This window comes from Embiotoca jacksoni, unplaced genomic scaffold (genome assembly GCF_022577435.1).
Source record: "Embiotoca jacksoni isolate LCO1_2020_lvr unplaced genomic scaffold, fEmbJac1.0.p SCAF_16, whole genome shotgun sequence".
Taxonomy (NCBI): domain Eukaryota; kingdom Metazoa; phylum Chordata; class Actinopteri; family Embiotocidae; genus Embiotoca; species Embiotoca jacksoni.
This window is the reverse complement of record NW_027185296.1, coordinates 2,610,114-2,637,305: the sequence shown is the minus strand read 5'-3', so window position 1 is coordinate 2,637,305 and position 27,192 is coordinate 2,610,114. Positions and strand designations below refer to the sequence as shown.

Below are 27,192 nucleotides of genomic sequence, written 5' to 3'. Positions count from 1 at the left end.
GCTGCATTTAGATCATAATTTAATTTAAAAATCGCTGTCGTAATTAAAATAATGTAAAGGCGCAAAGTTGGAATGTTGTTTTTTGAAAAAGGATAGGGCGGACACACCAACCTGAGTAATAAAATGATGTCAGCGGGCATGTTGGAGCCCCCCTCAGCCAGCCTCCCTGAGCACACAGGGAAAGTGAGCGTCAAAAAGAAGGCGGGCGCAAATTGGATTTCCAACCGTACACTGGCTACACTTGCTATCAATCAACCACATACAGTCCCCCATTGGCTTAGCTCTTTCGCATTTATCGTGCCATCTCGTCAAGCTGCTGCTGTGTAATCGCAGGTAACTTTCTTACGATAGCCTTCCGCTGGACGACCTAGTGCTCGTCGCGCTCCTGCATTTTGAGGGTTGCAGACGCGGTACTCAAAACCGAGCGTCGGAATTAGGCGTTTCCGTCGTTTTGACCACCGGAAAACGTTAAAGCCGCATTTTTTTCTTTGGAAAAATATACCATCTCTCAAAGGCGTTTGAAATCGGACACCGCTGGCGTTGAGGCCCTCACTTTTTTTGTGCGGAGGGATACGTTGTTGCGTCTGACAATGTGGACGGAGGTGGTGAAGATGTCTACGAGAAGAATGAAATCATCTCAGTTGTAACAACAAAAAAGGAAGACGTGAGATTAGTTACTATAATAGATTTGTTTGCACACAGACTTGTTACATTGAAGCAAACACGTGGGCGCTGTGTGGAGAGCAGGCTTCCCGGGACAATAGGAAGACGTCCACTGTGCTCCAATGCGTTTCATGCACTGAGGTCGAAATTCTCTTGAAGTTTTATGTTTTTCCCCTGTCGAGTCTCCGCTTTTCTTTTTACTGTTGGATATCAGACACTTGGAGAGGAGAGGTAAAAACACACTCTTACACTTCACGTTTCGGGGGAAGTCGCATGAATTCGGTGGGTTTCATTGACACCTATTTTTGACGCCTGCAATTGTCGAAAAGTTTTTGGGGGAATGTGTGGTTAAAGCGGGGGATGTTAAGTTTTTTTTGTCTGGTTTGAGGTGGCGAGCCAAGTGCGTGATGGTCCCCGCATCAACCACGGAGAGGAGGAAATTACTCCTTTGTTCTGCAAAAAAAAAAAAAAAAAAAAAAAAAAAGAAAAAGACTCCATTAAATGTTAGTGCTGCCTAACAAGCCTCATTTTGTTTTTCACCGTGTGTCTTCGTCACTAGCTTCTCGCCCGTAATATTATTAAATCTTACCGTTGTGTAACGCTGGTTTAGCATTTTAGCTAAACTTTGTGTCGTGCACCTACGCGCATTTTCCACCAGAAAACAAAACTTTCCATAAATCCCCCCTTCGGTAGCCCTTTAAACATTCCTTTATGGAAGTGTCTGGCCACCAGCTAGACTTTTTTTTTTATTTTATTGCACATTTGGCAGGAAATTCCTCCTGCTCCCACCCCCACCGTCTCCTCCACTAAACTCCCCTCATAATGCACGACTAAATAATATGTGAAAGAAAAGAGCCTTTCGTATCTGTTGCATGAAGTTTGGAGCCTTGCTTTTATTCTCCAGGGCCAGGGCCGTAGCACTTGTTTTTACACCAGGGAAGACACAACTGGAGGATTATTATGATTATTATTATTTTTTTTTTCCCCCTTTCTTCTTCTTCTTAGTCTTCAGGGTGATGTCAACATAGTTCAAAATAAATGGTGAATGGGTTAGTTGTCAGCTTGGCCCTGGACGTGGCCTAGCGGAGCTGATCAAATAATGTACATCCTGTGGCGCCCTGCATGTTTTCTGTCGTTGTTGTAAACTGTTGGGACAAATTGTTTTGTTTTTATTATATGTTTCTGGCACAAGACATTAACATCGTTTTTTTTTTTTCTTCTTCTTCTTCTTTTTTTTTTTCTCCCTCTCCGAGCAATGTTTGAATCAACAGTTGAAAAAAAACAAAAAAAACCATTTTCTGTTTAGTACGAAGGCCCTTGTTGTTCCCGTAGTATTAGCGTTGAGATAAACACGTTATAGTTTTGTTCTTTCTTTACTTTTACTCTTATTTTAACAGAACCTATGCACACAAAACTGCTTTTAAATTACTTTTTTTTTTTTGTGGTTATTGTCAACAACAGCTTTCCTCAAAAATAATTTTTAGACGAGTAAACAGGAACTTAATTTGGCCCATTATTGTGGTCAAAGCTGCTACAGGCATCTGAACTTTAGTTGCGTTATTCTTCTGATGAATTAAAAGTTTTTGATGGGAGAAGGCATCTGCTCAGCTCTGTGGTTGGTTTTCCTGGAAGTGCAAGCTCTTTTGTGGAGGATGACCTGCCTCCTCTCCCTTGTGTGGGGTGACAAAGACCCCTAATCTGCTTGCTTCAAAATATTGATCCTGCACTAGCTGAAGATGCCATTTTGTTACATTAGGCCCCTCCATGTGCTCTGCTCCATTTAACCCGGTGGTTAAATTAAGTTGATTTCACTTGCTAGTGTGGTCTGTGTTGTCCTTCATAGGCCATCTTACCCCAAAAGTTTGGGACAGCAGTGACAGCCATGTTCCAAGCCCTATTTACACTTGGGGCGATGTTTTGTGTATGCTCGCTTCCTTTCCTTCTCCCAAGGTTAAATTAGTTCCACTTGCACGAGTTCACCAGACTTGGACTGCAATGCAAGTGACTTGTGTTATTTTCATGTATGTAGAGAAGGATTTGTTACTTGTTTGTTTTGCTTTCAAGTTGCTTCCCATTAGTATTTTTTTCTTTCTAAACAGAAATTCAAATGTTGTGAGCTCCCTTTGTTTATGTCTTGTTCTCCAAGACCTACATCTTTTTGTTTTGTTTTGGTTTTTTTGATCGCAACAGTTTACGCTAGTGCTGAATTACAAAAGAGGCTGTAAAAGCACACCACCTGTTGGTGTCCAAGTGCCTCTATTCTTCCACTTGTTCCCCTTACCACTAGTTCCCTGTGAGGCTTGCTGAACCAGCGCTCGGCATCAGAGAGCAGCCTCGGGCTTGTGTTGGAATGCAAAACACAGGGTAAATCCAGTATTCATGCTCACTGTGTCATTTGACAAGGTTCTTTCCGAGTTGACATATGGTAATTTGGTAATGACGTGTTTGCATACAGTCATTAGCTCTGCCTTTCACCCCTATTTCCTTGGGCTAACAATAGTCCCAATTATGTCTGTAATTGTAAATGTATTACATTCTCTTTTATGTAGCAATGATCGACATATGGCTGTGTTATTTGCCAGGGTCGTGTAAAGTGAAAGACATTTTTCTTTTTAAAGTCCATTACTTGGTGGTGATTTGACTAAAGGCAGAGTATTCATCACTTCATGGCAGCGTCTCTTTCTCTGCCTGAATGGGAAGTCACTATCTGAAGGGAAAAAACATTTTGAAGTAAAAACTGCTTTATAGTGTGTAGTGTCTTTTTTTTTTTTTTTTTCCATCATCGGTCTATATTTCAGCGTGGTAGGAATTTGAGCTATGACCAGCTTAGACTTGTGTTTTTAACTTCCTAAACACACAGCATTTGCTTATCATATGCAAATATATATTTTTATACTTAGTCAAATTTTTTTAATAAAAAAAAAAAATAAAAAAAAATGATGCATTAGCGATGAGAAAATTGTTATTAATTTAATTAAAATGCTGACAGGCTGCACTGCTGCATTGGTATCTTAATAGGAGAGAAACAACTTTCCAATATGAATCACATCATGGGTTAAGATGAGAGATGTAATACAGAGCAAAGGTAGAGTAGTTTGAATCATTCATTACCATCATCATCCCTGTTTTTTTAAGAGGACCATGTAACTTCTCTTTGTGCTTGCTAGTGCCATTAAAATCCTGTATCTGCAAATTTCTCTCATAGGGTTTATTAGAGACTGAAGGGTATGAACGAACAGCAGCAAAGAATGGCTGCAGTGGGAACTGACAAGGAACTCAACGACCTCCTGGATTTCAGTGCGGTAAGAGAGTGGGAGAGCAGACTGGGTGGTTCTGGGTGGCAGTGGTAGGTGGGTGGCACTGGGAGACAGAGAGAGCGATACAGGTCTTGGTGTGGGCAGAGGAAAGCTGGAGGTCTGAATAAGTGAAGTGGGGTAAGGGGCGAGGAAAGAAACTTTATTTCTCGAAATCTGCAACATGAAATTTAAAATCTTTTTAAATAAATACAAAATTGGTTGTCAGCTCACGATGTATACATTCTTGATTCTTGGCATGCAGAGGTTGTGCTGATTACATCAAAGTATGTCAAGGAAAATACTGATATACCACAGGGTGATGGGTGAAAATGAATTCAGGTTTTAAATCTAGTTTACTCAATTAAGCAGGTAACAAGGAAGTAGACCCTACTACAATAAACTGGTATCCTCTGTAAAATGTAAATAGTGAATCTGGATCAAGTGCAAGAAAAGGTAGAAATAACTTCATCACTGTTTGTCTTGTTTAACAGCCTCTTAGGGGAGATATTGAGACATATGAACTGGGCTGAGCAGACAGCTCCGACATTTCTTTTTGTCATATTTTTAGTCTTTAGGACGACATTTTCACAGAGATGCTCTTGGAGCTATTCTCCAGACATTATCTACAGCTTTGATTTACCTGTGTTTTATTTTGTTGTGAAGCCTTTTTCAGCTTTGCGCTGACATAAACATCTCATAGCCCCGATGGAGCTGTGTTAGTTTGTGCTCCTTAATAATCCGAATAGCTGGCGAAGTTAAACTGCCAGCTTTGGATAATTATTATATGTGGGGCACAACAGGTAAATCCAAACTGTGACTCTTAATGAATGTTTGTCAGCAACCTTAATGCCTCATGAGCTTTCTTCTGACAAAGTTAAGTTAAATTGTATTTAACTGTTTTATAATGCGTTACAGTGAGCAACAGGACTAGCTTGGTTTTATTTTCTGTTGATTTCTTTTCCCTTTTTCTTTTTTAAACCCATTATTGTGCATGAATATTGTTGGTAGAGCTCCACCGTAATGACTTGCATGATGCAGTTAGCTGCTTTGCTTGCTTTGTTAATGCAGTCATATTTTCTGCTGCTCCACTGGTATTTGAAGGAAACCTTCCCCCATGAAAGAAAAACACCTCTTGTTGTGAAGGGGTTTGTGGGAGGTTCTCATTAGACAGTTGGGTTTGTGTTCGAAAAGCTCAGATTGATCAGCTGCCAATTTGTATCAGCAGATGTTCCGTTTAAATACGACATTGATAATTGGGTGAGAAACTGTTGAACACTGTACAAACAAATTCCCCCATCTTTGTTTATTTGCTGGCTAGTCATAGAAAAGCATGCGAGGTTGGACATGGTATAAAGCAAAACTAGACATGTTTGCGATATATGCAATCAAATGTAACGGCTGGAAACGCAGCATCTGAATCTGTTGTTCAACTGCTTTTTACATTTAAAAAAAAAAAAAAAAAAAAGATAATATGCGGTAGTAGCAGATTGTGTTACGGTGTCCTAGTTAGAAAAAAAAAATTCAGTTTGTACAGCAGACTTTGACCATGTTAGTGAAAGATGGCACATGGCAGATATTTAGACCACACACACCATAGCCTCGTGGTGAAGCCCACAGTGGCTGGGTGACATCATTGTGTTGAAAGTTAAACTGCTATATACCACTGCTTTTAAATGTCTCATGTCTGAAAGGCATAATTTTAATTGCTGTATATTTGTTTTGGGAACACTTCTGTATTTTTTTTGCTACAAAAAAACATTAATTTTTTTTTTGAAAACTCCATGAATATTTATAACTTCATAGTTCTAACTCATGTTTTACTGATCAAAGTTGTCAATGGTGAATCTCACTGAACCTGAATTGCCTGTGAGGAAACAAAACACGCGCAACTGAATGACGTGTGTGTTTGTGATGTTAGTTATTAGTGGAACTAGGATGTGTGAAGTGTGCCATCATTTCCCCTGTTAGTTATGGTATCTCTCTTGCTTTTGTCTTGTAGATGTTCGCGCCTCCAGTAGCCAATGGGAAAAACAGGACAATGACACTCGCCAGCAGTCAGTTTGGTGGATCAGGTAAGCTTTTAATCTTAATCTCAAAGCAGTGTTCCTGCTTTGTGTACTGGATCTCTGAGCTAATGCTGGTTTTCATTCTCGTATCATTCTTTGTTTCCCAATGTGATTTTAACCAAAATTGTTGTGGCTGTTTTTTTTTTTTTTTTTTTTTGGTAAAGCAACAATATTCAACTTTAATATTAAGAAATCTGTGATCTTCAGTAGTCATGTTTATTGCAAAACTGGACTATAAAAGAACATGTCTTCACCAATTACAGCTGATTTAGAGGAGCTGGAACAGAACGTCTGCTGACTGAAATCACAAATATTTTCTATTCTACCCTTTTTTTGGTATCTATAATGCAGGCCGTTTCAGTTTTATTTGCCCAGGTTTTAATATCTCTGCCACAGCATCAGTAGGTTTGATAGAAGTAAATTTTATTTGGGGTGCTCAAGGCATTGCAAAATTTGATTTAAAAAATAAAATAAAAAAAAAACCCTCCACAGCTGCACAAATTTCCAGAAACAACGCCCTGTATAATCCACAGACTGCTGAGAACAGTCCTCATTGGATCAGTTTTCCACCCAAGAAAGAAAATGTAACAAATTGGTTTTGTTTGTATGTGTTTATTTGAAATACATGTAAGCAATTTCAGAAGTCTTACATTTACTGACTTGCTGCGGTTTGCTCTTCGCCTGTTTATCCATTTCTTAAATTTTTATTTTACTGTTTGGAAGTGCAAACTAGCTGCAGTTAACCCACTCAAGCACCTGAAGGCTTTGAGTGAGCTTTTCTCTCTTCCTGAAGGTTATTAGTAAGTCGTGTTACTTTCGCTCCTCTGTCACCCTGCCAACCTGGCGTGTGAAATCGAGTCACACTCCCCAGTGTTCCCCAGAGTGAGAACTTGGCCACTGAGGAACAAAGGCAAAGAAGGGGGCTTATGGACTTGAAACGACTCCCCCACCCTGAAGTGTAAAACACTCCTCCCCCAACACGGCACAGGGCTCTTACCCCCACTGATCTGCAGGAAATGGCTCGAGTCTGAGACAATGTCCCTCACCCCCAGCTCACAGCCTCTTAAACTGGCCCAGCATGCAGTGAGTGGCCAGAGTGGGAGAGAGAGCTTGTTGAATAGAGGGATCAGCCTGTGGAAGGCAGGATTCTGTTTGTTTCTATTACAGCAGGCAATTACTAAGCAGTGAGAAGTTAATTCCTCCCCCCTCCTCAATGTCTTAAAGTGTGGCCCTCGGTCATTGACACCCATTTTAATGTAATACTTAAAGCTGTCACCTTTTAACTTTGGGAGATGGCACTAGAAAGTCAAAATGCCAACACTTGCAAATTCCAGCCCAAGAGTTTCTTGTAGATCTGCGTCATGTTATAACATGCACAGTACATTGAAAGGAGGAAGAAGACTTCTGTAGACAGACTGCATGTATGTGGAAGAAAACTACAAGCTTTGCCTGGCTGTGAAATATTTCTTCGATTAGTATTGGTGCACGTGTCGACCGGATGTGCAACCCATTTCTTTTTTTTTTTTTTTTTTTTTTTTAACTCGGCCCAAAAGATTGCTTGCTAACAATTCTATATGGCTTCAGGCCAGGAAACCTATTTATTATAGAAATGATGACCATTAAGGAACAATGTCCATCTATGACGTCACTTAGGCGGCTTGTATATTCAGGGGCCCAGCAGCGCGGGAACGGCAGCAAGCAGCCTAGTGGCCCACCAGACCACCTCTATTCATCAACACAAAAGTGCTCAGAGGGGTGCTAATTGCATTAGGCGTCCTTCTCCCTTCCTCAGTGGCCAGGGCGTGTGTGTTTGTGTGTGTTTGTGTGTGTTTGCGTGCGTGCGAGCGAGTGTGTGTGTGTGTGTGTGTGTGTGTGTGTGTGGGGAAGGGTGTGGAGGGGAGAGGAAAGAGGAAAGAGGAGAGGATTGGCAAGAAGTGTGTGATGTTTGAGAAGTAGGGGAGGCTGAGTGTGACGGTGTGTGGTGGGAGCTGGCCAAGCCCACAAGCCTTCAGGCAGGCGTCCCCTCTGTCACCTCTGCAGCTGCTGGCAACGTCTTCAACCCCCTTCTCACACACACACAAATACATGGGATGCGACCTGCTCGCGTTCCCTTAGATCACAACAAACAACACAGTGGGTTTGCACATGTGGTCCCTCTTGGTGGCTAACTTACTAGCTATGTGTTTAACGTTTGCCCTCTGTGTTGTCTCCCTGCACATGGCTGCAGTATTGTCATGTATTTCTCTGTGCATTGGTGAGCCGTATTTGGGAAATCTAAGCCCTTAGGAAGAGGAAATCTCAAAGGCGAGTGGTTTCCTTCTTCAACTAAATTAGATGTTTTAAGAGCCTGCAGCCGTGCGAAGGCTTTGTGGCTCAGAAAATAAATATTTTTCTGGGCTCTGGTGGTAAGTCAGTGTTTGTCTTTTCCGTTCACACTAGCCGAGCCAAAATCTAGATGAATGCGTTAAATCCAGAGAACCTGTTGTTTTCATGCCAATCCAATGTCTCTTACACTTTGAATATTTGTGTCTAATTAGTCGATAAAACGGGGTCTTTTCAATGTTAATATTGTTTGCTTTTATTCATCACAAATAGCAATACTGTCTATTAGAAGCAAAGCAAGTTTTTAAACATCTCAAAGTGTGGTTAAACTTATCTGTTCAACAGTAATACTAGTATAGAAATGCTCTCATTGCCTTTCTGGATAGTCAGTTGTCTGGAAATGGCACAGGTTCGATTTGACATTTATTTTGAAAAGCTATATTGCGCTGCAGTGCTCAAGTACTCTGATGCTGTCCTTACGTTATCTCTGATGTTTTGTTAGTAAACGGGCCAGAGAGAGGACACGTTGGCATTAAGCAAATAGAAGTAATTGCAATTTAAATTCTGTGCAGCATTGTTTTCTCAAGTGAAAAATGTGGAGTATTAATGTGACTCGAGACTCCGTACATGTTGTCAGTCACGATAAAAGAACTGTTCTCGAAGCACTGAAACCAACTTTAAGGTGTTCTTCCTTTACCAATGTGATGTAAACACAGCCGAAAACTGCAAGCTGTCACAGGGCTTAAGGAGGTGTCATAGCACTGCTATGTAAGTATCACATTGACTATTGTATGTCATCGTATGCGAGTTAACAGTTGATAACAGTTGATAACTGTTAACTGCAGCTTAACCGTGAAATGAAGCAAAGATCTGTCTGTACAAATTTGGTTTAAAGTTGGTTTAAAGCAGAGTGCTAGAAGTGTCTTTGTTGGCCAAAATAATTGATGTAGGAGTAAATCACTGACCTACTTTAAAAGGTACATAACTTGTTTTGCAGTTAGACTTGAAAATGTTCTTATCTGGTAATACAAGCGCAAAATGGCAACAAACCCAGCATCCAAATAATGTTCAATAGAGTGGCCACTATTGAATATTACTTTTTTTACTTTTTACTTTTTTTTTTTTGAGAGCACGTGAAGCATTGTGGGTTATTTTAAAGATCATTTTCCATTATTTTATGGTTTTGTACTTCATTGGCGATTGTGCGTTTATGTTTGCTATTACACGTGACAAGGGATTAAAACAACAAAAGAAAGATCTCTCTTCTGGCGTAGTTGGGCTCTCCTAGGCGTCAGTGTCACCTCAGCAGCTCTCCACCTTGTTTTAATTGCCTTCGAGTTAATTACTCCAGTAAGTGTGAAACAATCTTGTCAGACTTCTCCTGCGCACCCGTGCTTTTGCTCTATCCTTTGCACCCCCGTTGGCCAAATGGAGGCTTCATAGGCGGATGAGTGGTGTATTGAAAATAGCTGTGAAGATGAAGTTATTCTCTTAACTCTGCTTGTTGGCCCCACAGGCCGACTCGGTGCAGGTTACTGTTGACGGTGACAATATGTGATTTTTGTGGGTTACTGACTACATTTTCACGTGTTTAATTACATGTGAAAATAATTGTGGTCTACCAACGAGCTTGGATGAAGCACAAGTGGAAAAGAGAAGGTGTTTTGAAATGAAATATGCCCGGCCAGGAGTCTCATTGTTGATGTCTCTTCTGAAGTGGATTTTTTTTTTTTTTTTTTTTTTTATCTTGCTAATTTGGTATTACTTCTCCTGGCACCGAGCTTTGGCTGAAGCGTCTCCATACAAAGTCTGTCATCTTTATTTAGCGACGAGTCACTAAAGACGAGACATGGTTGACGGTGGCGCGGCGCTCTATTAGTACTGTGGCCTTTCAGCCGGCCTGATCTGACAGTGAGCAAGGCTGATCTTTTGAGGTCCCCTCTCCTCCCTGCTTGCCTGGTTCTCCATGCCACTGGCATCAGCTCCATAGATCACGGCTGTCGCAGCGTGTGTAGGTGCTTGCACCGCTCTGTTAGTCTCATCACTCATTCTCGCTCGTCAGCCAGGCTGCTGATCTCACCCAGACCCCTCTCACTCTTGTTCCTTCCTCCCTCTCCCTCTTGTTCCTCTCTCTCTCTCCCTCCCTCCCTCCCTCCCTCTCTGTCTCTCTTTCTCTTTCTCTTCCTCTCTCTCTCTCTCTCTCTCTCTCTCTCTCTCTCTCTCTCGTCCCCTCGCGTTCTCCTTCCACCCGCTCACTCTCTTTTGCTTTCTCACACACATTTTTTTAATTAGGCAAAAATCAAAGACGAAATATGAATATTCATAAGGAAACTGCATTAATATGCACAATTATGCAAATCAGCATGCAATTAAGCCTTGTGTCTCCAGAGAGCCTGGATAGCATTAGTGCATAAGACGGGGAGAAGGGGATGATGGGGGTATTTTGGAGTTTTCTGCTCCGCCAGTCTTTTGGCTGTGTTTTCTTTGTGCCACACATCGCTTCTTTCTTTACCTAAAACACTGGTTACATTTCTGGCTTTGCACATTTTTGTTTTGTGTTATTATTTTTTTTTTAGTTTGTGTGTGTCAAATTGACTTGAGTGGAATTTAAATGTGGTTTAGATGACATTTTAACCTCTTGGATTACATTTAGGATGTGTATGGTTAATTTTCTGCTATTCAGTGACCATAATGGATGGTAATGGCAACACTGAGCAGTGTTTTTGACATGTTTCCCCCCCAGAAATGGTTTAACATTGCAATACAGCCACAAACGTCTTTGATCAATCGTGATGCTCCCTCCTGGCTTGTCCAAGCTCATTGTGGCCAGTGAAGAATTTGAATGTTTAGAGTAAAAAAAACTGACACATTCACTTGATATGACTCCCAACATCGAGGCATTTCTATATATCTGCAGTCACGCATAAAAATTATACGTGCTCATGTGTGGATTGCTAACATTCCTATAACATTTAGTTTAACCTGACGTTTTTAAATTTCATATCTTCTCCAGACTAACATACTGATCTCCCTGCCTGTCAATCTTAACAATATCCCTTTTTTCCAGCAATAGATGAGCGCAGTGGCTCTGGGTCTTGGGGCGCTGCAGAACAGAACAGTCCCTCATTCAGCCAAGGACGGGTAAGATCTAAATACACACACAGTCACACTCTTAAGTCGCACATGATTTTAAGTTTGCAGATCTAAGCAGTAACACCAGATGCCGTGATATTGTAATACACTCGCACATATTCAGTTAATCATTCTGCCATAGATGCAAACGCGCATACCCTCTCCCCCAAGCCACCACAACAGCATAGTGCTTTTTCCTGCTGTGTGCCATGTTTGATTTGAAGTGGTAGTTTTACTTTTTACTTAATAACCTTGGCCCAGGATCCTGCTTTGGCATGCTTTCTGGTTGCTCAGAACCTCTGTTGAAGCCCACCGGTAATTGCAGCTTCACATCTACCATAACTGTCTTGGCACAACTCTGTGTAAATACAAGGAACAGGGGGTGAAATAGATGCTGCGAGCTTTGATTACCACAAGTTGATAATTAAGAAAGTCGGTTTGAATCCCCTGAGCTGATGCAGATTTGGTTGGCATGGATCCTGTTAGTTAGACAGAAAGGCAGAGGGAGGCTAACCACTAAGCCACATAGGAGAGCTAACAAGAGGGTGATGGCCTTGAAGAGTGGTTATCGTTTGGCTATGTGGGTGTGTTAGAGTGTATTTGCCTAGTGCTAGTGTCTGGTGCTGTTTATTTACATTTTTCTTGGCTTTTCATGTTTTTTTGTGGGCACCATTGTTCCCGCAGGGCTACGGAGAAGGATCCCACTACAATGAACATGAAGGCTTGTCTTCTCCATTCATCAGTTCAGGGATTGCTGGTATGTTTTCTTTTTTCTTTTTTTTTCTTTTTTTTTTATAATCTTTAACATGTGCCTTTTATTTGGTAAAATTACTTGGTGGGAGGGGGTTAGGGGAGGGGGGGGGATCTTTTGCACATAAGTTGTATGATTTTTGTAAAATTAGTAGTAATGGAGCCACAGCAGTGTTGCCCTGTCACACTTCAGCTTTTAAAAAATGTTGATAATGGCCAATCTGTCTTTTGTGTGTACTTTATTATGACCAAAAAAAATGTGTCTGGATGGCAAAATGTGCGCGTGTGCGTGTGCGTGCGCGTGCGTGCGTGCGTGTGTGTGTGTGTGTGTGTGTGTGTGTGTGTGTGTGTTCATTCGTTGAGTGTTGGGGATGTTAGGGCACTGAAGCAGAAACCTTCCCCAGGGTTTTGTCTGGCGGGCGGCTTTATGCAGCTGAGCGTACTGAAAAAGGGGAGGGCATCTCTGGACTTTTTGTACTTTTGAAAACCTACTTTTCATTTGTATTAGCACACACCATTGCATCTTAATGCGTGTACACAGCTCAGCTTTTCACTTGCATTAACGTTCAAACATTACTTTCACCTCGCAGGTAAAAATGAGAGGCCACCGTACCCTGCCTTTGGAAGCCAGGTACGTTGCTACTATGCTTATTTCTTGCATTTCACTGCAAGGCCATAGTTGTGGGAGACTTGCATTCAGCAGTGTGTCAGTGGAAAGGAAGCCCAGTTTTCTCACTTCTCTTTTCATGTTAAACGCTTTGAATGAGCAACAGTTGTCGTTTCTTAGAAGCGAAGCTGTTTGTTTGTCCTCTGCGTTCCCACGCCCCTGAATGTATTGTTCGTAAAACCTGGTCCGTCTCTCCTCTCCTAGCCGGGTTTTCTTCCCAGCGACATAGCGATGCCCAGCCCAGATGCCATGTCCCCCTCTGGTCTGAAGTCTGGCTCCCAGTTTTATCCGTCATACCCCAACAACCCCAGGAGAAGGCCGCCTGATGGAGGCATAGGTAAAAAGCATTGTGCTTGTTGTGGGGCCAATATATGTTTCTCTCTTTGTCTGCATTTTCCACTATTCCCTTCTTGCGATTTTTTTTTTTTTTATAGTTTTTTTTATATCCTTAATTTCGTTGTTTTCATTTTGATTATGATGATGATCATGATTATTATCTTAATTAATTGATGTATGTATGTATGAATGATGTCAGAAAATAATGAAAAATGTCCATCCCCATTTTCCAGGTCATGTCTTCTCAAATTGTTTGCATTGCTGTGTTGTCTGACCAAGTGGTCAAAATCCATCGATATTGAGTTAAGAAAACCAACAAGTGTATGTCTTTTGTTATTGTGCAGCCATTTTTCATTACATTTAATAGATCTAGTACAAAGCTATGAACAGATGAACGCACAGCAACATTTCCCTCACACTGACATGCACGTACACAGTGGCGCACTTGCTGCTGCACGTTCCGTGTTTTCTGTTCTGCAGTTGAAATTAGAGCAAGCGCACATGAAGCTGCACCTGAACTGATGTAACTTTAGCCAATATGTCTTTGCTAAGCCCTTATTTGTGTTTTTGTCTCTCTTTTACATTGTCTCTGCCGCCTGTATGTAGACACCCAGCCAAAGAAGATTCGGAAACCCCCTGGCCTGCCGTCCTCGGTGAGAGCTTATTTCTGCTCTTCTTCACAGCTCACAGCCAGTTCTCTCTCTCTCTCTCTCTCTCTCTCTCTCTCTCTCTCTCTCTCTCTCTCTCTCTCTCTCTCTCTCTTTCTCTGCACACATACACACTGCTTTCCCTACTCTGCTTGAGCAGTTCTGTGACAGACGGGGGGGTAAAGACCCTCTTCTCAGTCAGACTCTCAGCGAGCTGACAGTTAGGCAACTCGGGCCCTAATAAACATCATCACCGTGGTTGTCTCTACAGTCAAGTGGTTTCAAGTGGTGTTCAGGGTTGATTGCCATGTAGACAAGCAATTTTATAGGATTTTGAGGTACTTTGTCAAGTCCGCTAACTTACCTTCTTCCGTGGCCCAGTTTGAGTTATAGGTTTTTTTGGTGAATGCCGAGAATACAGTGTTTCATACCTCCAAATACATGAATGGTCCTAGAAGGTTTGGTTCTGAAAGCTGGTTCCAGATACAAGTTATAAAATGCCTCGTTTTGTTGCGCTCACAGTCTAACAAACCTATTATTGAATCTTCTATCTCCTCTCTTTTTTTATTAGGCAGTACAATGTAGAAACCATTCATGCAGTCGTGTGGCTAAATGGAAAATTAAAATTTCGCTGCCCAAAGTTTTACTTTTTTGGAAAACAATGTTTTCATTCTAAATATTAAACAGTTTTCGTTCCAAATATTGAACTATTTGTAACTTTTGTTCTTTTAAAAATATTTCATGCTAAATAAATTCAGTTGGATTGCAGTTTTTTTTTAAACAGGTTAGATTTAAGAGAGCGCTATCGATCCCCAACGGGAAGACTAGGCAGTATAAAGTGTCTCTTGGTGCTTTGAGCTAGTGTACCAAGTGTCACATTTTGTCAGTGGGCCGAGTTCCCAGCAGCGGATGTGTCAGGATGATGGCAGCCACACATAGCTGGAGATACTAATCATGGTTCCATGTTTGAATATATACCGAATGAATGTTGCCGTTAGTTTAAAGTGACTTGAAGAAGACTTTGATGAAATCAGTTTATAGATTATTTTCTTAATCTAAGTCCAAGTGTTGTGCACTGATTACCAGCTCGTCCTGCCGATCCGCTTCAGCTACTGCAAATCGTAGATGACTGAGGCTGTTTACTCTATTTGAAAACCAAATAATGAATAATGCAACACAAGTTCGTCTTAATATTTTTTTTCTTCAAGTACCTGGAAGTTCTGCTGTATATGATGCATTACTTTGCAAGATGGAAAACCATGATATTTCAAGTCAGAAGGACTCTCGCGGGAAGGTGCCTGTGTCACTGTTGGGGTTGGAGCCCAGTCTTGATGCTTTAGCTGCCACTGGATCTTCAGTATGAAATATTGCCATTGCGTAAACATTTTCTGTAACCCTGTCCTCATGCTACTGTAGTTCTCAGATGACAAGAGTGACCTAAAAGATCAACGGGGTAAGGAGCGTTTGCATCTCCACACTTGTGGCATCTGCAATTAAGCACAGTGCCTTGAAGCAGTACACCGGCAGCGCAAGCAGAGGACACAAGTTTGGAAGAAGTTATTTACCATTTTTAGCACCATGATTTCATTATCTTATTATATGTTGCGCACATTTTTACAACAAAATTTTAAGGAGTTTTTATTGCAGGAAGACCTCGTGCATGTGCTGATGTTTTTTCAACGCATGGATGAAGTAAATTCAAGGGATTTATATGGCTGATTTGGTCCAAATCATGACCACGGATGCGTAATCCGGCAGGAAATTAAGTTAAGCGTTCTGACTCTTAGTTTGAGACACAGTTGCATCTGATATAACTACTCTAGCCGACTACATTGATGAGATGCATGTTTATCAGTTTGACTTAATGGTCGGTATGGGCAGAGATTAGAGTTGAACCTGGTGAACTTCTTGCTTAGCCCAGTTTTTGATCTCTTATTTGATGAAGTCAGGACTCTGCTCCACCTGTGGATGTTGAAGTGGCTACTGAAATGTTTCTGTGTAGACACGCTTCGCCGTAGTGACAACATCACAGAGATTGAGTGTGAACACTCTGTCTGGCTGAGGGCCCCCTCTTTTTCACTGTCTGAACCTCAGTCATTCCCCGCAGTGTGAACGATGGCTGCGTGGTTTTAGTGCGAATGATGAGATGTCTGTGTGTGAACCCCCCTCCCCCACCTCACCCAGCCCTCCGCCTACGCTTTACCACATGATGGCCTGGGTGGGCCTCCCCCTGTGAGTGACCCAGTTGTGAGGCGCAGTGCTTGCGAGGCCTCTTAGCCCCGTGTCTGAGCCCAGATTAATGACTGCCGATGATGATCCTATGGTCCTTCCTCCCTCCCACACTCCTCCCTTCCTGCTTCTCTTCCCCACCCCGTCAACATATTCTTTTTTTTTTTTTTTTCTTCTTTCTTTATCTACTTTTGTTACTTCAGTCGTGGTGCTCTAAATCAGTAAATTGACACATAATAGCCGCACTGTGAATGCCTTATCCCATTTCCCCTCAAACTTCACGACCTCTGCATCCCACCAATACCTGTGCGGAAGATCCTTGCCCTAACCCTGTGAACCTTCACCTCTTCACATCCGCAACAAACAAAAACATATAGGAGCTTCTCTTCTGCCCCCTAGTTGTCCAGCAGACTAACCACAAACCCTTGTGGTTGAATACAGCGCTCCGAGGTTAGTTTGATGTTAATCTTCATGTGCTCCCCACCCCTCGCCACAACCCGTGTTTTTCTAGTGTAGAGACCTTTACACGGTCATAACCTGAATTACATTAAACCCCTATTAGTTGAGGATTTTACCCTAGAAATCCCTTTCTTCCCGAGAATACAATTATCCAGCAGCACTAGTCATTGTGTAGTTCTGTGTTCCCATCTAGAGCAGCAGGATTCACTCGACATTGTTCCCCGTGAAAGAACAACTCAAAGCCTATTGTTAAATGAAGCCATCTCCATCATGTTTTCCCCTGAATTAACCGTGATCATTTTAAATCCCCTGTTTCCTTCACACTCCCCTGGCCATATCAAGCTTTGTTTAAGTCATTTAGATTACCTTCTCCTGTCCCCCTCAACACCCCTTATCTCTCTACCCATTTCATAAATCATCAGGGCCTTCATTCCCCCCCCCCTCCCACCCTCTCAATCCTCCCCCTTGCCCCTTTGCCACCCCCTACCCACTGCAATCTCTCCCTCTCTCTGCCTCTCTTTCTCTCTCTCTCTCTCTTGCTGACTGGATCCCAGCCCCCATCTCTCTCCCTCTCTTCGCTCCCTCTCCTCAGCCCAGCTGCCTGTGGAGTTGGATGTGGTCCAGGAACAGGCAGATGGCTCTGTAATTAGAAGTGCATCTCTCCATTCCCTTTCCACTTCTCCCTGTTAAATCAAATTACAGAAAAAATCCCTTCTCTGGATTAGCATTCTTTGCAGCATAGCCTCCATTCTCTTCCTCTCTTCCTCTATCTGCTGTGTAGTACAGAGGAGGAGAGGAAACGGAGGACTGAGTGGCAGCTGATGGTGTCTGGAAACTCAGGGCTTCTCATGTCTGTCCTCAGTCTTGTGTATTTTGGAGGCCAAGCATAGTTTTTTGGTAGCAATATTTAGAAAGGATGTGTTATCGGCTGATATAAAAAGTCCAATTTCATCAGCGCTTTTATAATTTTCATTTTTTTTTTCAATCCTCTATTGATGCCACACAGAATGTGATAGGGCTAGGTTGAGGACATTGCTGTTGGATTGTGCATGGATGGGTGTGTTGGCTCACTGAATGTATGGTATGTGTGCGAGCTGATACTGAGTGTGTTACAGGGAGGGGCTGCAGCCCAGCCAGTGCGATGTCACTGGGGTCCTAGGAGCTAGAGGAAGTGCTCACTGTGCACTGGGATTCAAGCCGTCGCTGTGCCCAGCATGCCGTGGCCACTGTGTTCTCCTCTACAGGCGAGGAGCCGGCCTTCCTCCACCGCCAGCAGACTCCCTTTTGCCATCTTGTGGCTATTTGTAGCAAGTGTAGTTAAATGGTTTTAACACAGCAAGGATAAGGTGGACCAGTCCCGTACTGCTTCATCGCTCATGACGCTTGGGGTTGCATGGGAAAACACTTCACACAATATCAATGTTATCATCAAAGTATGAAGTAGTTATATCAGAAATTGTAGTCTTAACTGCCTGTTGTCTGTGTGTTTATTTAGGTGTACGCTTCCGCATCTGGTGATGAGTATTCCAGGGACAATGGAGGATACCCTGGTGCTAAACCGGGAGCTGTCTACCCTGGATCTTTCTACATGCAAGGTAACCTTTCACAAAATATCACCAGAATATTTTTTTCCTGTGATCCTGTCCCTGAAGCTGTTTTCACATTTCCAAACACGCTCTCACTTTTCTCAGAAGACCCCTGGTCATCTTCTGGCTACTCTGCCATGCTGGGTAATTCCCCTCACATTGGACAGCCAGGCTCCTTCTCTGCAATTAACCCACAGGACAGGATGGTGAGTAGAAATGACCTCATCTTAATTTTCCCCTCAGTTTTATTTGTAGGTTTAAGATTTAGGATATGAAATCCAGAGCAACATCTTTCATCAAGAACAAAGACAAATTTGCATTGTGCATTGAGTGTTATTTGCTCTTAGCATTTCAGTGCAACATGTTGAATAATTAAACCTCAAAAAATTCTCATGAATTTGTGTCACTTTTTAAAGTTATTTCATGTGAGCCATTTTTGTGCCTTATGAAGCTACTTGTATCTTTTCTCCAGAAGCGTCACCCCCTGCCTCTGTCCCCACAGAACTATCCTCTGCACGGCAGCGAAGTCAACGGCTTCCACTCGGCCCCCACCACATACAATCACACACCCGCCATCAACGGAGAAGGCATCATGGGTGAGGAACTTTAAAAATGAGTTTATCACAAAAGCATCTTTGCACTGTCTGTCACTGATTTAGCTGCCATGGTCATTTCTTTTTTTTTTTTTTTTCCCCCCTCCCAAGAACAAATTAACGGGTCATCTGACTCACATTATTTATTTTGTCTCTGCAGCCAACCGAGGCACCACAGCTGGCAGTTCAGGAGATGAAATTGGGAAGGCTCTTGCCTCAGTGAGTTCTTTTCTGTTTGTTGTTGGTTTATTAAATTAGTGCCGCGCAATAAAACGCTTAGAATAATTTTGCCAAGAGTTTTATTTCCTCTGACAAAGTGAAAATGTAGTGTGATGGCAGATTGTTGTGAAGAAAGGAACAAATAAGTGCAAATTAAACTAAGGATTCTGACGAAAAAATGTCTAGTGATGGTTTAGGATATGTGGTTTCATCCAAAACAGATTATATGTTGTAAAATATACTGAAGACAAACAAGCACAAAGCATAAACAATTTGATATTTTGTGCTTTTTACATTACGATAACTAACTATCGTGTTTACACAATTGTCAATTCAATTCTTTGGCAGATCTAATGCTAATATTTTTCAAAACCCTTTTTGCTTATTTAAATGTCTCAAGTCTTTTTACACGTAAAGGTTTTCATGACATGCATATGATTGGTTTTTGATATCGCCTGCTGCAGAAAGATTTTTATCATCACACGTTTAGCACAGCAGTTTGACAAACAAGCGTGTTTAATTGTACATATTATTAAGTTGTTTTTGCCAATTCTTTTAGATTTACCCATCGGACCACAACAGTAATAATTTCTCCTCGGCTCCATCTACTCCTGGATCTCCTCAGGCTATTGCAGGTACAGTTCAGTTCTCGCATACAGATAACAAGAGTGTCATGTTGTTACAAATTTATCATCAAAAGTCACAAATTAAGATAATCAAATTTGTATTGTGGAGACGTTGGAAGCCATTAAGCTCCAGCCTGTTGTGTCTTTTTAAACAACGTGGAAAAAAATCACGTCTTTGATGTAAGATTCACATTATCTTCAGATAATCAGAAGGTTGGTAAACTGCGTTCAGGTGATTTTTTATCTTATTCCTGCTTTTAACTCTGCCACGCAACCACACATTTGGATATTATATCAGTATCGGTCACAAAATCCTTTCATTAGTCCAGTAACTTGTTCAGTTTGATGGAGAGCGTGTTTTTTGACACGCACAAATGAATGGGTTGAACTTGTTGAGCGAAAATGAACCTCCTGTATTTTTAATATTCTTCAACACAAAAATGCGTCTGCAGCTCCATCTGGTGTGAAGTCAAGAATTACTACTTAACACAATCCCAATATTTCTCTCTGCAGGAGCTCAATCTCAGTGGCAAAGACCAACCACACCCAATTATGAAGGGCAGCCACACACTCTGGTATGTTAACATAATTCTCTGCTACATCAAAGATAACTGGAAGCATATTAATGTTTTTTCTTTTATCTTTGTATGGCATTGCTTTTTTTTTTTTCTTTTTTTTTTTTTTTCTACTTTGGTGTACTCTAAAGTACAAATGTACTGTCGAAATATTTTTTCTAAACAGTGTCTCTGCTTGGACTTTTGCCATGTTTATATTAGCTCATCTTGCATGTATTTATATAGCAGAGTAAAATGGAGGATCGCTTGGAAGAGGCCATCCATGTGCTCCGCAATCACGCTGTGGGCCAGGGCCCCGGCTTAGAGGGCGCCCACTCCGACATGCACAGCCTGCTGTCCGCAGTACACAACGGGGTCCTTGGAGCCCTCTCTCCAGCTTTCCCCAACGCTAGCCTTGCCCTCAGCAACAGACATCCTGCTATGGTGAGTCACCTACTCTGCTCAACTTGTGTTTTCTTTGATGTGCATTTCAAAGACACATGGGCTTTTAGTGGTGTCTGGCAACACCTAAAAGCAAACAGAAGTTATATTAAAACTAAAAAGTGTTAGTATCTAGGTTTAAATGAACAAACTATGCTTTGTGAAATGGCTTAGTAGTAATATATTGGAGAAAAAAAATAAAAATAAAGGGAAAAAAAAAATGAAAATTGCCCAAGTTATTTATCATCACTTATTTTCTTTAAAAAAAAAACCCATGTCAAACACAATATCATTTGTGCCACCTGCTGGCCAAAACGTGTATTACAGTAAATTAGACTGGCATATGCATAACTTTCCTTGAGGTAAATAAAACGGGTTGTTAATTAGTCACAAAGAGTATAATTATGTACTTTTAGTTAGTCACATGTTGTTGGGTTTTGTCTTGGCTGTCTACCCTGTCTGCAAGTTGTACCAAAACATTTGGTTGGGGAAGCTTTTATAGCAGCGTAGTTGTGCTCTGCCTGTACTTGTTAGATTCACAGCATTGTTCCCTTCCTTCATCAGCAGGGAGGGAAACACGAGGAGCCCACAGGCCTTCCTCCCAGCAGCACTCTCCTGCACGGTCATCACGCATCCGGACCCACACCGTCAGTCGGCCAGCCAGAAGGCTTTACTAGTAAGTTTGACTAATTGATCTATTAAGATTGATTTGATAGCAAATCTACTCTACAAGCACACTGGTCTCTTTTGAACTTTATTGTCTTTCCACATTATGACTTGTATTACATTCCCTCCTGAAATTGAAAAGTCTTTAATCTCCTACAATGAAATGTGTGTGTGTGTGTGTGTGTGTGTGTGTGTGTGTCCCTAGGTCTGCCTGGTGGTATGGCCCGCTCCACACACTCCTCCAGCAGCTCAGACATCAAAAGAGAAGACAGAGAGGATGATGAAAACTCATCTGTTGCAGACAAGTCAGATGACGAAAAGAAGGACTCAAAGGCAGCACGCAGTCGAACAAGGTAATGTCTCCATAGTGTTTTTTTTTTTTTCTCTCTAATCTGTGTGCCTGTATTATGTTTTTACCAGAAACCGTTTCATCATGCTTTGAAATTGAGGCGCAAACTGATTTCATCCCACAAAGGTGGATATTGTCTTGTCACCAAGTATGAGAATATAAAGGAAACCAATACTACTCCACGACAAGCTTCCAGTTGTCAGCTGTTAGTCACTTTGAAAAGTCGTCGCTTCTCCTGTGTTTCCCGCTGATGCCCAGGCTATGTTAGGTGTTTAACAATGTCAAAATCTCCCTCCCTTCATGTCACATTTTCAGAAAGGAGGCGTTGACCCTCCAGATGCTCTCTAGCCTCACAGACCACAAAGATGAGTAAGTTTCTCCAATAGAGAATCAATTTTCAAAGCACATGTTGATGGGGCTGGTGTCTGAAGTCTGACCTTTGATTGTCAGAGTCTTCCGTCACTCACCTTCTCCATTTCTGCACATTTTCTGACTTTCAGTTTTAAAAGTTGATCTTGAAATACATTTTGGTCTGGAAATATTTACTCGCAAAACAATAGGCCGTTATCTCAAGGACAACATCATAGTAGTAAACAATACGGCACGCAACCAAACGTCGAAGTTTAAGAAACAAAAAGACGAAGGCTACAGCTTATCGTTCTTCCCTCCTCACAAACTTTAAGGGAAAACTATAAACGATGCACACGCAGCATAGAATACTATTAATAGTAAACGTATTCGCGTGAGATAAGAATTTAGATTAAATGGATCAGCTGCTGCTTCTTGAATAACGTGTTTCCACTATTGACTTTGATATGGTATTAACTTTTCACACGTCTCGTTTTTGAGTTAAAAGTCTGTGCTATTGCTCCCTCCAGAATTATCCGGATTTTTTTTTAATGATTGTTGCAAGCAAACATGCTTGATTTTGCGGTGGATTTTCTCAGTACCTATTGCTGCTACCTGATAAAGTGTAATATTTAATCACTTCCTTTTATAATAAGCACGCAGTACATCTTAGAAATATTTCACTTCTAATCTATTTTTGTTTATTTATTGAACCTAAATATTTGTTGTTGTTAATTAAGCGAGTTTTGTTTGGAAATGTTACTTCATGCCCGAATACTTTCAGCAGAGCTTCTTCTGTTGGGGACATTTTTTTTTTTGCTGAAGAATGTTGTGAATTTTGCAAAATGGCAAGCTTCTGCAAATATGGTGGATATTACTTGAATTTTTGGAAGGACTGATTGCTGTTAAACTTGAAGCTGCTAAATAGTAGCACAAACACCTGTGTGTTTATTGGATTGTTTTGAAATGTCTTCCTGCTCGTGGCCTCATCGTTTCCTCCGTGTTCATAACCAGTCAGGACATTGAAGAAGAAGACGACGAGGACCTTCCCCCCGAGGTGAAGATGGAGCGCGAGAGGGAACGGCGAGTGGCTAACAATGCACGCGAGCGTCTCAGAGTACGGGACATCAACGAGGCGTTCAAGGAGCTTGGGAGGATGTGCCAGCTGCACCTCAGCCACGACAAACCTCAGACCAAACTTCTCATCCTTCACCAAGCGGTCAATGTCATCCTCAATTTAGAACAACAAGTCAGAGGTCAGTCTGTGAGCAGAATCTTGCAAACGTCGATCACAAGTTTTATTGCCCTCATTTAAACACAGTTTGTTTGTTTTTACCGAGAAGGCCTGTTTCTGCGTTTCAGAGCGCAACCTTAACCCCAAGGCAGCGTGTTTAAAACGCCGCGAGGAAGAGAAGGTGTCTGGGGTGGTGGGTGAAGCACCCATGCAGCTCTCAGGAGGCCATCCTAGCATGGGAGGAGATGGCCACAATCCAGTTGGCCACATGTAACACCAGGTAGCCAAAGATGTCGAATGTAGCCCAGAGGTTATTTACAGTCACATTTGATCAGTGTCGTTGAAGTTTGTGCTCTGTAGAAATACTCCGGCGTAATGTTTGTGGTCCTTCCTTTTCACAGATCTGGTGCTGTCTCCCCGGCTGTCAGAGGATGTGGCCTTAACAGATTTCTTCCACCCATTATTCTCAGTGTGTGTGTAAATGTGGACATGTCTGTGTATTGTCCGTTCAAGTTTCAAGATGCACATTCACACACTCGTACACACATGCATACTGCCAAAACTGACACAGCCTGTTTGTCGCACTCCCAACCATGACTACAAGCTCAAATGTGAAGAACTTTTTTTTTTTTTTTTTTTCTAGTTTTGCTTTGTTTTATACATGTAAGATTTTTCTTTTCTTTTTTTTGGTTTCCACACGATGATGGAACGCCGGAGTACTTTTTGTCCTGCCACACATTGGGACTTCACACACTGCCGAGAGGTGCTCTGGTGGAAAAAAACAAAACAAAAGGAGACCTAAACAAACACAAATTGAATCAAGGATTTGTGCCTAATTGTTACATGTTTTCTATTTGACATTTAAGCAAATTGCTTTTACATGTGAGGAACATTTATTGTGAGGGATTGCTTATGTGTATGAGCAATTATTTTTAATGTATGTCATTCCCAGCGTGATGGTACAGTCTTACATATGTTATGTAACCAAGCCCATAGTTGAAGTTGAATTGTCGAAATTCAGTGACTTTTCCTTGTGTGCGTGTGCGTGTGCGTGTGTGTGGAAGGTGGTGGAAAGGTTGCAGGGCAAAGGTCAACGTTTTGACAGTTCAAATGCAGCTTACAAAAAAAACAAAAAAAAACGGGAACTCTGACCCAGGGGCAGTCTCTGACTGAAGCCTGGTTTCATCCTGCAAGGCTTCTGGAGAGTTGGAATCGAAGACTTCTTCCTTGAAGGTTATGAATTTTCCAAGTGGTAGAATCTGTCAGCAAAACAAAACTGTTCTTCCTCTTTGTTGACCATGAATTCTAGAGTCCCTCCAGTAGTCCCTTGTTATAGATCCAGGTTTTTGTACTGCTTTATGTACTAAAGCATACACAGACATGACAAAGCACAGTTGTATAGTTTTAGGCTGGAAATTGAAGAGTCGACCTGTACTGCATTTCAGTCCCTGAAAGTTTGTATAAAAGCCATTTGAATCACTTGCTAAGTGATCAGCACCACTCAGTGCTGTTACGTTCTTGAAATGGTTTACTGACAGTGCCAGCAGACTTAGCAGCTCAAGTCTTTCCCCTTAATTGATGTTCTGCAAAAGACAAAAACATCTGGGTTCCTTGACAGGAGGGATCTCATCAGGCCGCAGTCACTAAAGCAGACAAGCCTTTGTGTAACTGAGGCTTTCTTTTCCTAAATGAGCATTCCCACTGAATTACAGCCCCTCACCTTCCTCCTGAGTAAGTGTGTTCTCACGTTTCTTAGAGAGAAGTGTGACGTGTAAATTCACTTCATACATTATTCTGTTTCATTTTTCAAAATTAAATATATATAAAAAATATATATTTTTTGTTAGTCTATACATTGTAGATTTTTTACATAAATGGCAATATTAGTTTGAAGTTTAGAGTGTATTGTAGATGAGCTCTGTATAAGGGGATATTTGACATTTAAATGAAATTCTTCAAACATTAATTCGCAATTGAAGTAGGATGGCAGAGGAAAAGGGTCAACTGGGGATAAATGACAAATGTTGAAAGTGTTTGGTGTATCCTTTTTTTTTTTTATTCCAGTTTTAGTTGTAAGGCGGATCATCAACTACCTAGATGAATTCTTACTTTCCATTTGGGTATATGTGGACAGAGCTGGTGCCACGGCGCTGTTGACGTGTTCTTACTTCAGCAGTGAGGCACTGACGGAAAAACGTGGGAAGGGATTTTTTGTCTCTGATAGTAATTATGCAACTGGTTTTTGAATGTAGCTACCATACAAATGTGGATCGCCTTCATTTTTCAAAGTTGTGTTCCTGGGTTTCGTCAGTACAGTATAATAGTTTTCATTTCACCTTTTTCTACTGTCTGACCTCAACCAAGTGGCTCTCGGTGTGCAGCTCACTGCTAAGATTCCTGCACATTTCTTCTTTCGGAGGCAGACAACGGTATTTGGGTGTTCAGTGATGGATAATATGGAGAACAAAACAGTGTTATTGTGATGATATTCCCATGTCATGTCATGTTGTGAATGGTTTCTTTTTACCAACATGTAATCACAAATGGGAGGTAGAGCATTTTTTTGTGTGTTTAATTTCTACAAAAAGAGATGAAGAAAAAGACCTATACAAATCAATAGTGTGGCCTTTTCATTCTCAAGACTTAAGATGTCATGATGGGAGAGTGATACCTTATCAGTGCCTGAACTTGTATTTTCATTTAAGACAGTTTTATTTTGTGAACCATATCATTTCATTTATCATGGAGATTAAAGAGGTACTTGTTCATTCCCCCACCCTCCCTTCTCCTAATGCTTTTTTCAATTTTCAGGAAGAAGTTTAAATGGTATAAAGAGATTTTCTTTCAGTGTATCTAGTTAAATAAATAAATGTTACGTAGATCTTGTTTAGTTTTTATTCCTTTTTTTTTTTCTAATTATTCAACTGGATTATATTGTCCAAACTGCTGTTTTAGTTAAGGTCATGGTCACGGGTCCAGGTCGAGAGTTTGCTTTCTATATTGCTTAATCACTTGACATGACGGGGTTCGAGAGATGCTGCTTTTGGCTCTGCTTGTCTGCCTTTGATGCACATACACGTGTTTGTCCCGTATGTGTTGCTTCAATGTAGGGAGTGAGTTTTATTTTCCATCGTAGCTGGAACCTCAAATGACTTGGAGCATTTCAAATTTTCTGTAAATCAGAGTGCAAGCCCTTTGCTGCAGTGACTTTCAGTATGTTTAGTCATTAGTAACAGTTTTCACCCCTGACCTTTACTCTTCCAGCTCTTTGGTGGCGTTGACAGTGACTTTTTTTGCGAGAGGTTCTGATCACTTCTTTCAGAAAAAGTTGTATTTGAAGTTTTGTGTATTATTACGAGATCAGTAAGTGTACTGAATATTGCCGATTTGTTCCAAGGGAAAAGCTGACTAGATGTCATTTAGTATTCTGTCGACATCCTATTAGCCTACAAGCTTACATACTCCAATTTTGTGGTTGGGGGGAGGGGGGACTTTTATTTCTTGACAGGGACACAGTTTAAAATCTGCTGTAAAAAAAAACAAAAAAAACAAAACGGATCACTGCAGGAGCATGGGAAGTTTTCAGCTGACGGGCTTGGACTTGTTTTGGTAAAAGAAAGCAGTGATTAAAAACTTGCTTTCAACAATTTTGTCACATCTTTGTTGAACTAAAAAGGGGCGAGACCATTGAGTGTTAAATACATTCACAGGTACAGAGGTTGACATCTTGGAGTGAGGACACTCGTCATGGTCCTCAGAGTGCCTCACTCAATCTCTCTTATATATCTATATATATATCTATATCTTTATCTATATGTATAGATATAGATATATATGTATATCTCTATATATATAAATATATATAGGTGAGAACTGTCCTGTATATAACAGTAATGTAGCAATAAATGTGCCATTTTTAATAACAGATTATACCTTTTCCAATGTCTGGCTTTTGAATATTGTATACATAAAAAAAGGAAAATAAAGGAAACCATTGTAATAAAGGGTT

The 27,192-nt window shown here is 41.2% G+C and overlaps 1 protein-coding gene across 8 annotated transcripts; it reads left to right on the top strand.

The window, feature by feature from the left end:
- Positions 1–334: 334 nt before the first annotated feature.
- On the top strand, positions 335–27,192 carry tcf3b (transcription factor 3b). Of its 8 annotated transcripts, none has more exons than XM_069150217.1 (21): positions 335–894; positions 3,869–3,965; positions 5,959–6,031; positions 11,415–11,488; positions 12,164–12,236; positions 12,820–12,860; positions 13,101–13,233; positions 13,839–13,885; positions 18,063–18,162; positions 18,262–18,359; positions 18,626–18,749; positions 18,907–18,965; positions 19,525–19,600; positions 20,105–20,166; positions 20,392–20,589; positions 21,151–21,262; positions 21,458–21,605; positions 21,917–21,970; positions 22,964–23,205; positions 23,312–23,463; positions 23,585–27,192. In XM_069150217.1, exons 2-20 carry the CDS (start codon positions 3,891–3,893, stop codon positions 23,455–23,457), a joined length of 1,935 nt encoding a protein of 644 aa, XP_069006318.1. In that variant the 5' UTR covers positions 335–894; positions 3,869–3,890; the 3' UTR covers positions 23,458–23,463; positions 23,585–27,192. The 8 variants fall into 8 exon arrangements, with proteins under 8 accessions (XP_069006318.1, XP_069006319.1, XP_069006321.1 ...); XM_069150218.1 differs by having other exon boundaries at positions 18,259–18,359; positions 21,154–21,262; XM_069150220.1 differs by having other exon boundaries at positions 336–894; positions 18,259–18,359; positions 18,656–18,749; positions 21,154–21,262.